This window comes from Strongylocentrotus purpuratus, unplaced genomic scaffold, assembly GCF_000002235.5.
Source record: "Strongylocentrotus purpuratus isolate Spur 01 unplaced genomic scaffold, Spur_5.0 spur5_scaffold_1, whole genome shotgun sequence".
NCBI lineage: Eukaryota > Metazoa > Echinodermata > Echinoidea > Camarodonta > Strongylocentrotidae > Strongylocentrotus > Strongylocentrotus purpuratus.
The window spans coordinates 21,235,235-21,246,789 of NW_022145594.1; the positions used below are offsets into that span (position 1 = coordinate 21,235,235).

General features: G+C 35.0%; 1 protein-coding gene across 1 annotated transcript in view; it reads left to right on the forward strand.

The window, feature by feature from the left end:
* LOC583085 overlaps positions 1-10,814 on the forward strand; it is a 300,967-nt gene extending 290,153 nt beyond the window's left edge. The window contains exons 188-197 of the mRNA XM_030978601.1: positions 1,077-1,191; positions 1,667-1,803; positions 2,775-2,826; positions 3,717-3,838; positions 4,760-4,825; positions 4,954-5,062; positions 5,491-5,638; positions 6,622-6,790; positions 7,376-7,556; positions 8,610-10,814. Coding sequence (XP_030834461.1) covers positions 1,077-1,191; positions 1,667-1,803; positions 2,775-2,826; positions 3,717-3,838; positions 4,760-4,825; positions 4,954-5,062; positions 5,491-5,638; positions 6,622-6,790; positions 7,376-7,556; positions 8,610-8,803 — 1,293 coding nt within the window. The 3' untranslated portion in view covers positions 8,804-10,814. The remainder of the gene's footprint in view (positions 1-1,076; positions 1,192-1,666; positions 1,804-2,774; positions 2,827-3,716; positions 3,839-4,759; positions 4,826-4,953; positions 5,063-5,490; positions 5,639-6,621; positions 6,791-7,375; positions 7,557-8,609) is intronic.
* The last annotated feature ends 741 nt before the right edge of the window (positions 10,815-11,555 follow it).

Consider the following 11,555-nt stretch of genomic DNA (forward strand, 5'->3'; position numbering starts at 1 on the left):
AGTTATTAATATTTTTTAACTTAAAGGTAAAGACAGGTAGTGGTAAAATTGCGGTTCAAGGGTTTTGGGTGCAAAATATCCGTTCAATATTGTTTAAATATTGCCTTCAGAGGTTTAGATGGCAATACTTCAACCTAAATTCGCAAAAAGGCAGAAATATATGCCCAAATGAGGAGAAGAAGTGGAGGGAGGGAGGTCAGTAAACCCCTTGTTAGAAGTAAATAGCTGACTTTGATAAATGATGATGATAATGATGGCCATTAATATACAGGACAAAATACCTTGACCTTGTCCACCTACATGTGCCATTCATACAGTGAACCATATTCAAATATTGCACTCTTATTGATATAACACTGTTTCACAGTGTTTACTTGGAAGAGTTAAAAGAAGTTAGCCTAAATGATATGAGTTGATATTCATATGCAGTCAAACCTGCTTTAGTGACCACCTGTCTACAAAGACCACTTGTCTACAATAACCACATTTTTTTGTTTCCCTTGAAATGGGTTTCTCATTGAAACATGTACTAAAAGAACCAGTCTACAAAGACCACTTTTTGTGTTTCCCTTCGGCGGTCGCTATAGACAGGTTTGACTGTAGCAGCTTTCAGAGCCTTTGTTAACCTGTTGACTACTAAATCATCTCATTCCCATAGACTTAATACAGGATCCATGCGGTTCAAGTAGACAAGGGATTAATACATTATGGATTTGTTTTTCTTTCTGGGTAAACATTTACCAGCATGATGAGGTGTAGATTTATTTCTTGCCAAAGGACAGTATATAGTGGCATGTCAGAGATTTGAATCCAAGAGGATAAAGTCCACTGACTTGCCATCTAGACCTTGATTTTACTAATAGATAATAATAATATAGAGCTTAATACAATGTCTCTAAGCGCTTTACAGATTTACTATTACCCCGGTCATTGGATTCAGTGCTTGCCAACACACACTGTGTGCACAATCTCCACTCCCTGGGGAGCATTCCAGCCAGGCGTTGTTACTTGACGCTCACAAACTGTTTGACCAACAATGACGATTCCTCTTCTCTCTCTCTCTCTCGCTTTCACAGGATGGTTCTGTGAGGTGTCAATCCTTCTCTTGTCCAGAGCCAGACTGCCCTGTCGATGATCAGATTCAAGGAGAGGGTGAATGCTGTAAACATTGTGCTGGCGCTCTCCAACTAAGTATGTTCCAGAATTCTGATTTGAACTAAAAAGGCACAACAAATATTATCTCTGGATCAATTGCAAGATGCAAATTTGTTGTTAAGAAACAGCCACTTGCAATGTTAGCATCCATGTCTTTTCACAAAGTTGCTTGTTTTAAAATATCTCACTTACATTATTTTGCTGAAGACATTTTCAATAAATGAAATGTCATTAAAACAACAATTATGGTTCATGTGTCTGTCCAAGAATGCTATGCAAATCTGGAAATTTCTCCTTTTTTATCCTTCATGATAATAGTTTCTCCTTTTTATATGTCATGATAATAATTTCATCTTTTTATCAGTGGTGATAATTTATTTTTATCTGTTGAGATAATAATCTCATCTTTTTATCTGTCATGATAATGATTTCTTTTTATCTGTCGTGATAAACATTTCTTCTTTTGTATCTGTCATGATAATAATGTCTTCTCATTAACCTTTGACCTTAGATAACCTGCCATGTACATTCCAGGGTGAGGCCATTCCATCTGGGGGGAGTTTCATGATAGGATGCCAGGAGTGCATCTGTGAGGGGGGAAACCCTCGCTGTGCAAGACGCGAGTGCCCGGTCTTAAACTGTCTTGGGGTGAGTCATAACATAGTGTAGACAATATAATATAATGACACAGGACCGCTTGGTAGAGTGGTACTCAATATTGCAATTGCTACCCTGTATATAGAGGACTGAAATAAATAAATAAATGAATGCATAAACCCTTAGAGTGCTGAATTTTTCATTTCTCCAGGGTTTATTACGGGAACCACCCAGTTCAGGTAGACAATATGTCAATGGTTTTACATTTACTAAAAAAAAGAATATTGGAAAGTTTCTTGCCTAATATCATAGTGAAATTTGGTGTATCATAATTAATGTTTTAGGAAGATTAAGCTATTAAAGATAATTTATTGTTTCGCCAAGCACACAAACAGTTTGTAAAATGTCCTGTTTCCTGTGTTACCTCTGAACTGTCTTAGCCAGAGTACTGTGGTTTTTTAGCTGTGTTATTAGCTATAAACACATGGTATCAAAACATCCAATCAATGAATTATACTAAGTCACATAAGAATGTATTATGGACCTTCTTTGTCATTCTATGTAGAATGTCATGTTAATCCCTTTTATGGAATGTCTAGACTTTCATTTCTGTTTTACAAAAGTCTAGAGGATTTCTTATTTTTTCTCAATATGTAAGTTTATGAAACTTATTTCATAAGAACAGGGGGGTGTTTCACAAAGATCCTAAGTCGAACTTAACTCTAAGTTGGTCTTAAATATTGTGGAGAGCCATTTGTAGCCTTAAAATGAAATATATTCAAAAGCAAAAATTAAAGTATTTTTGAATTTTCATAAATTCCTCATCAAGAACATGAAATCTTATTAATAATAGAAAATATGAATGATTTGAATCAACATTTTATGCCGTTTGAAATAACTTTTACAACATATTTTCCAAGATGCTAACGGCTTTCCATAACTTTTAAGTCCAACTTAGAAATAATTTAAACTTAGGATCTTTTCTTTCAGTCATCATGAATTTCCTGTTTTGTCTTTTACAGGGAGATGAGGTACAGATGGCACCCGATGGATGTTGTGAAGAGTGTGTGCCAAGTGAGTCTTTATAAATAGTTTTTATGAGTCTTTTTATTAGTTATACATGATCTCCTCATCACAATTGTGAAAAGAAGACAGCTACAGTGGTTTGGGCATGTAACTAGATGAAGGAATAGATTGGCAAACACCATCTTGCAAGGAGGAACTGATTGGAGAAGAAAGAGGGGCAGACCAACTAAGACATGGACAGATAACAGTGGGCGGGCATGACATTTGAGCAGCTAACTAGAACAGCTGACGACAAGAACTTATGAACAACCTGTGTTTAAATGTCCATTTCATTATTGCCTCAACAGCCTCCAAGCTATGGGAAATTAATAGATAGATGTATGCTTATCAGATGATAAACACACACTTTGAACCTTTTGGAAAGTAAGATATTCTCGGAATGCAGTGACAGAAAAAGGCACATCCCGAGTGCATTGACAGTTCTTATTGGTTATATCTTGATGAAGGTTTAGGTTTAGGTAATGATAATGCTAATCAAGAACTAACACAGTGGCTCAACAACTTTGTGAATAAAATTTCTGATTTTCAAGAATTTTGCATTATCTTTATTTGTGCTACTATTCTATTACCCTTAAAAGAATACCTTCAGTCATTTAAGCCTGGAGCAAGAGCACTCTCGAACACAAGAGATATGTTGCTCCTATAGTTGCATCAATTGGCCTTAACTACAGAGCCTTTCATTGCAAAACTGTTATTTTATTTTGGACTGTTATTTCTAGGCCTTTGAATATAAGGTGAATTGTGATGATGCTTGAGAATAATTTGTATAGGCATTCATCTGATTTCTAGTCTTGACTATATACATGTTCAACCAAATGTGTTAACACTGCATTTTCTGGTTCTTTTTTCTTTCCTTTTCCTTGAATTTTGTGCTACAGAAATGGGATCGTGCATAGTCTTTGGAGATCCTCACTACCGAACGTTTGATAAGGTATTCCATGACTTCCAAGGAACTTGCACCTACACACTCAGTAAAGACTGCAGCACTAATCAGTTTGAGGTTTGTAAACCTTCTCTTCCATAAATTTTGTTTAAATATTATTGATTTTTGAGAAAGAAGGTATGAAATATTTGAGTTTATGAATTTTAAAAGGTGTATAATATTATTGATAATAATGATGAATGACGATGGTGATGATTATGCTGATGAGGATGATGATGGTGATAATAATAAAAGTAATGAAGATAACATGCTGTTCTTGTATAGCTCATATCACATTACAATATGACACTTTTACGTGTTTCCGAAGGACTTTGGATATAATTACCCCAGCTTTAGCTTCGCCAACTCAGTGCATTCAAGAAAAAAAATCCTGCCAGGTACACACTTACTATTCCTGGGTGGAGAGTGGCAAATGAAGATTAATGCTTTGCCAATTAAAGGACATTAGTGCTATGGCTGGACTCCAACCACGAAACTTGTTATCCACAGTCCGTTGACATCTCCAGACTATATCTGTACATCTCCGGAGCCAAATTTGCAAGATCCTAATCTTAACATCCAATCCACATGATAATCAATTTTCCTGTTGAACTATAGGCTTCCTTTGATGTAGAGGTGTCGTGGTGTAGTAGATATATCACCGGAGTGTGGATCACATGGTTCGCAGTTCGAGTTCCGCCGTGGAACTAATGTCTTTTGGCAAGACATTAATCTACATTTGCCATACTGATTGCAGGGCCCTCAGAGAGAACACTATTAATACTAATGAGGCTACCCTGGGTGCAATATTTTCTTCTGTGGCACAGATTGGGGCTTTTTTTGTTAAAAGAGGTCTTGATTTAACCCTAACCCTAACCCTAAAGTTTCCCATAGGCTTAACACGCACCCAACCCTAATCTGTGCCGCAGAAAAAATAATGCGTCCTGGGTAAAAAAGACATATTAATATTTGTATTATTATTATCATTATATCCTTTAGATCATAGTACAGAACAATGGGAAGGAAACATATGCTGTATCCTGGACGGAGCTGGTATCATTCAAGGTTCATAATGTGACCATCGGCATATTAATATTTTTATTGTTATTATGCTCACTCTCCTGTAGATCATAGTACAGAACAACGGAAAGGAAACATATGCTGTATCCTGGACGGAGCTGGTATCATTCAAGGTTCATAATGTGACCATCGACCTCTTACCAGACTTTGCTGTAAGACTGAACAAAGAAGAAATCACTTTGCCGTACCTCAATGAACCTGAATTCAGTATACAAAAATTAGGTAAGGTTTTGGCTATTTGGAAATTCTCCTGTGTCCCTGATTTTTTAGATTTTTTAATTAATTGATTTATTTATCGGTATTTTTTTTTTTTTTTTTTTTTTTAATTCATATATATATATTTTTTTTTTTTTTTTTTTTTTTTTTGGGGGGGGGGGTTGATTGTATTGTGCAATTGCATGATGAACACAAGGATATAAATAGTTCTCTCTTGCTTGTTCTTTTAGTTCTTTGACTTTAAATAATGTTTGTTTTCCTTTCTTTAGAGCTCTCATTTAAGTATTTCATGGGATGGAGCACACTTTGGTGAAGTTGTTGTTGATGGCATATAAGGAAAATTTGCCTTTTGTGTGCTCTTTCTTTTGGTTCTAAGTCAAACATACTCTCTGATTAATTGTTATGTTTATACTGTATTTTTCCCCTTTATACAGGTCTCATGGTAGTGGTTCATACAAACATTGGTATATCTCTTTCGTGGGATGGATCTCATTTTGCCGAGGTTGTAGCTGATGGGATATGGGAAGGACTTCTCTGTGGATTGTGTGGTGATTACAATGGTAACCCTGATGATGAATTCAGGTAGGTCCCTTTCAAGATAACGCATGCCTCTTTCATATTCACCACTGGAGAGGGTTGATCAAGACTGGACCAAGTCCAGACCCACAACCATAATGAGTGATATCAAAATCAATTTACTCCATGCTTAGCCCTTTTTCTAGCAATTAATTTTTTGGGTTGAGTTCACTTTCATTTTCTATGTATGATTACAATGAAACCAATTGCAAGTTAGTTTGTGATGATGATTATCAAACTTGATATAGATATCGAACCATGAGACTTATTTGGGACTTTTACATTGCACAATATTTATTTCGAATGCACTTTACCTGTAAAAAAAACTAAACCATCTTTATTCCCATATGTAACTCAATAATGGCACTCGTAATAACAATAATTATTATAATTATTATTATTATTATTATTATTATTATTATTATGACCGGTATGTTGGCTAAGTCAGTAGAGCGTCCGCCTCACAACCGGGAGGTCATGGGTTCGAACCTCGGCCGCATCATACCAAAAGACGTTAAAAGACGGGAGTTGCTGCTACCTTGTTTGGCGTTCAAAAAAAGGGATGGAGCAACGTCAATCTGGTGCTGCTCAGTGGTGCTGGACTCACGATCAATTGGGCAAAAAGGATTTCAATTTTTGGTTTATTAAAATTTGGAGTGGACTTTAAAAGATTATTATTATTATTATTATATTATTATAATAGTGGACTCTTTTATAGCAATGATGTCTGTTAGGCTTGACACTCCTGGTGCTCCACGATTATTACTCCGGCTTTAGCATGGCCGCCATTATGGCGCTCTAGCACTGTTAGGAATGTATTCCTGGCAGGTAACCATTTACCTCACCTTGGTCAAGTGTGCCAAATGTAGCTTAATATCTTTCCAAAGGATGTTAGTGCTGCAGCAGGGATTTGAATCCTGTACCCTGTGGTTCACAGTCCAGCGACCTATCCACTAGACCATAACACCTCTTTGTTTTATGTATAACAGGGCTTCTAATGGAACACTGTGTGGCACTGCATCTGAGTTTGGAAACACTTACTTGGTAGGCGATTACGCTGAATGTTCATGTCAAGAGAGCGTAGAACAGACCCCTTGCGTCAGAAACGATAACGCTGACATGGAATTCATGGCTAGGGAAAAATGCAGCATACTCAAGGTGAGTTTCTGTTTCAATTTTAGCTTCCAATTCAAATCCAGTTCAGTTCCATTCTTTTTCCCATTTAAATTCAATTTACATTCCGATGTCAATTCCATTTCCATTTCAATTAAATTCACAATCCCATTTCAAATCCAATTCTATTCAAACCCAATTCCAGTTAAGAGGATTTTTGATTAGGAGAGCACTCCATGTCTACAACAATTTCATTTTCATGAAGTCTGATGTTAGTTTTCCCCCTTTTAAGTAATCTCAACTTGTAAAATGTCTGAATTTTCAAACAGTCCTTGTCCAATTAATGTAAAGTTTTCCACAAATCTGTTTCACATATTTTTCTGTTTCCACTCGTGTAAATAAAGGGTGAATTCCCCTTAAGTTGTTTTCATCTTTTTGTGTAGCAATAACTCCTTTCTATTTTTGTTACTCCTTTTTTCTCTATTTACAATCAACAGGAAGAACCATTTGCTGCTGCACATGCATTAGTCCCACCTTTACCTTTTTTTGAACAGTAGATGGCGCTTTGTTTTCATCAACAGCAAACAAATCTCCTCTCTATGTTTTTTCTTCTCTATTTCCAATCGACAGGAAGAACCGTTTGCTGCTGCACATGCATTAGTCCCACCTCTGCCTTTCTTTGAGGCTTGTATGTATGATCTGTGTGCCTGCCCTGCCCAGGAGCGCTGTCTCTGTGATGTATTAACAGCCTATTCTCATGAAGCCAGAAAGAAAGGTATCATGATAGACTGGCAAAGAGACAACTATTGTGGTAAGGAGATTTTTACTTTAACTCTTTCCTTCAATTTGTTTTAGAGAGAACTCCTTAGGAAGCATTAGATCCAGCTGGGTTGTTATTTTGATTAGAAATGTTTTTTCTTATTGAAATTCTTCTTTTCCTGCTTTTATCCGATATTTCATTTCTGTTCAGTTCAGTCTTAATTTCCAATCTCAATAAGAAGTATATGTACATGAAATATATAAACAACAGATCGTCATCAATAAGAAACAATACAAAGCAATTAGACGAAAGGAATTACAAGAATGAGGGGTGAACAATAAAGAGCAACCTCAACATAGTATTACAACATGACTTTTATATCACTAAGATTCAAAACCTGGATTTGCATTCTAATTCTAAAGAAAATTTTAATTTAAAGAAAAGTAGGCCTACCTTCAATATGCCGTAGAATAAAAATTGAATTTAAATGTTTAGAAGACCAGATTTCAGAAATGAAATATGCCCGCAGTGAGAGCCCAAATGTAATTTAGTCCATGCAATAATTAAATAGATATGAGAATTGTAAATCAAGTTCGATTTATTCCATCTGCAATTTTTTGTGTCTCCATTGACAATGTGCTTCATTTTAAATGATTACAAAGATATATCATGTGTTCAAAGGCAGCAGGGTGTCCAGGTAACGTAGCAAATTGTAATAGCACAGAAAGATCCATCGGGAATGCATAAGTCCCAATGGTGAACAAAAATGTGTAATTTCGACATATTTAAATGACAAATTATGGTAATATTAAGTCTAAATATGGTAGTATAGATATTTCCTAGAATAGATATTCCTTACCGGTAATCCAGTGTCCTAGAAAGACATTTCTATCATACTGCCATAAAACCATGATTTTCAACAATTCCAGACCCCTTTTTTCATGACACTATATTTTTGCTAAGCTATCTAACTTTGTGTTTGAGTATATAAGTGAAATGTCTTTTGGCTCCTAGCCGAGAATATACCTACTTGCAACGAAAATGTTTTGTACACAGTCTATTATGTGTATTCTTAGTATTTTTTCCTCATTTGTATTTTTTCAGCAATTTCTTGTCCAGAAGGAGCCGTTTACAACGAGTGTACGCCATCCTGCGTACAGACTTGCTCAACAGTGAACACAATAGAAGATTCTTTAGAATGTAATCAACTGGAGAACTGCATACCAGGATGTAAATGCCCGGCAGGAATGGTACTACACGATTTCAGATGTATAATGCCTGAAGACTGCCCTCTATAGTCTGAAGATGTACATTCAAAGACTGTTTGAAAAAGAAGATCATGGGGCTCTCTTCAGTATTTGAATTGGAGTTCCCCTAATTCACATCTCATTGTTAGTCCACGACCTTTTTTTCTTGTGGATTGGGGAGGGGACAAAATATAATATGTTAGAACATTCTTAAAGAAATGATTGAACTTTCACGATCAGTATTTGATATGGAGTCATTTTTTTACTCATTATTTTGTTTGTGCACAACCTTCTTTCTCTTGGTCGAGAGGTAACTAGAAGTAATATTTTACATGTCCAGTAAAAGAATGCTAAAGAAAGAAAGAAAATCATGGAAAAATAGCGTTTGATATGGAGTCATTCTTTCTCCTCGATGTTAGCCCAGAAATTTATCCACGGGGCAGGGGAGAGTATTTATGGATATATGAGTTTGAAAGTCTGTCATATTCCATATATTTCTGATTTGGAATGGAGGTTGAAGTTGCTATACGCCAGTTTATAGCATCTTGAAGTAATTTGCTTCTTTTGTGCAAATGCTGGTCGGTGAAATTATTGAAGCACTGCTGGTAAACCTTTACTTATCTGTATTCAAGTTATAAACAGTTGTTGTATGTTTTTCAGGAGGTAATTGCTTTATCAGCCATCTCCGCAGTCAGAACAAATGCTTTGATCTTACGTTTTCATTAAGGCAGAACGTACATGTAATTGAACAAATCTAAATGGAATTACCACACTTCATATGTCTTTACGCAACATGGCCCGTGGCTACATGAGAAAATAAAGCTTTTATTGTACATGTACTTAAAAAAATATGTTCATGTATGCATTTCTGTGATATTTTTTATTCCTAGTATAGGTTAGGATTATTTGTGAATGGGTTTTTATATAATTTAATGATAGCACTACCTCCGTTTAAATATATTCATGTATTTTGTTAGTTTAATGATGATTTTATTTTTGATGTGTTGTATGCTTGTACATGCACTGTTAAAAAGCTAGAGTTGTAGCTGCTGTTTAAAATACATGTACTGATAATTGTTTTGTCTCCTTTTTCTTATGTATTCCACAATTTTATTCTATCAAGAATATTGGATTACTTCTGTAAAGATATATTGCAAGTTTGAACACCTAACTTCCACATTTAAGAATTCTATATTGAGTTCTATGCAGACCTTTTGAATAGGATGCTTCCCCCTCTACGCTCATTGTTGATAATTTGAGCATCATAGAGTTGGGGATGAATTTTACTTATTCTAAAGATACCCACAGTATCTTTGTTATTGCTTCTCTCTGGAAGATCTTCCTCGTGACTGGTTTCTTAACTGGGAAAGTAGTTGACTCAATCTAGTAAATGGTATTTGTAAATTATTTGCTCTGGGTATAGTGTGATTTATTTATTTTCCTCATATTTTTCATTTACTGAAAACTTATCATTTTGAAGATAATTGATGTTTAATCTATTACTTAAAATCAGAATGATTTTTCTCAGAAATTTTTAAAGTTTTTTAAATTTTCGTTTCGTTTAGCTTTTCAATGTATATATATATATATCTTAATGTCTTATTTTTAACTGAAATTATTGTTTAGTATGCTTTCAGAATACTTTTAATTTGGTGAAAGGAAGACACACTGAAATGCCTGGCAGGTAAACCAAGATCTCATTATTTTCTAACATATTTATAAATATTGTTGAAATTTGATAGATATGCTGCTCTTATGGTGCTATTTCTCTGATATTGAGTAACCAAGAAGGTTAAATAGTCAAGATAACTTATTGTATTTTCTCATTAATTCTACTACTTTGCAGGGTACCTCTCATTTTGTATTTCAAAGAAATGTTTCTTTGAAAGACAGTCATGAATTGATGACATTGTAACTGTATAATATTGCTTATTACTGTTGCTCAAAATCTGATATTGTGTCATGCTTTTAATAGTCTGGTGCCGACTTTGGACTCTTAAAAAAGAAGATTGTTGATTTTAAAATGGAAATAAATATTAATGATTATGTATGATACTATGAATGAAATATTGTTGTGTCATCTCTTAATATGTTTGTCCTATCTATTATAGTAAAAAATGACTGATTTGAGAGAAATAGTTGTTTTTATACGCTCAAGGGAAGGTTAGAATTGTGCTATTGCCCCGAGGCGTGCCGAGGGCAATAGCCCAATTGTAACCTTCCCGAGAGCGTATAAAAACAACTATTTCTCGAATATTAAAGCAGTCATTAATACTTTTATATGCCAAAAAAAAAAAATAAATAAATAAAAAAAAAAAAAAAACTTTTGTCGAAGATGGGATTCGATCTCTTACGTACCAAAGGTGATGTAACGAAAACCGCCGCCTTAAACCGCTCGGCTATCGCGCTCTGTTACCATACATAGCAGTTTTTTCTTATATATACATTAAAATGGATTAAAAACGGCTTCGCGTGGTGGAAGCTTCGCGGCTGCTCCATTAAACAGGCCCTTCTTTTACTTTTGCAATGCATATTGGCACGAATTTAGATCAAGATCTATCGGCAGATGTTGTTTTTTTGTTTTTGGAAGTTTATTTTCGTCTTAATGTCAACAATGCAAGATAAAATTGTCGGTAAGATTGATCGAGATTCAATTGTATTGAAATTACCGACCAATTCTTCGCACACGTACGGTATCCTCGATCGCTCAGACCATTTTTTAACATGTAAACCTACGGGGTAACTATGGAGACTGACCTATTTTCCCAATAACCATGGTTATTGGGATTTTGAACTGTTTTTT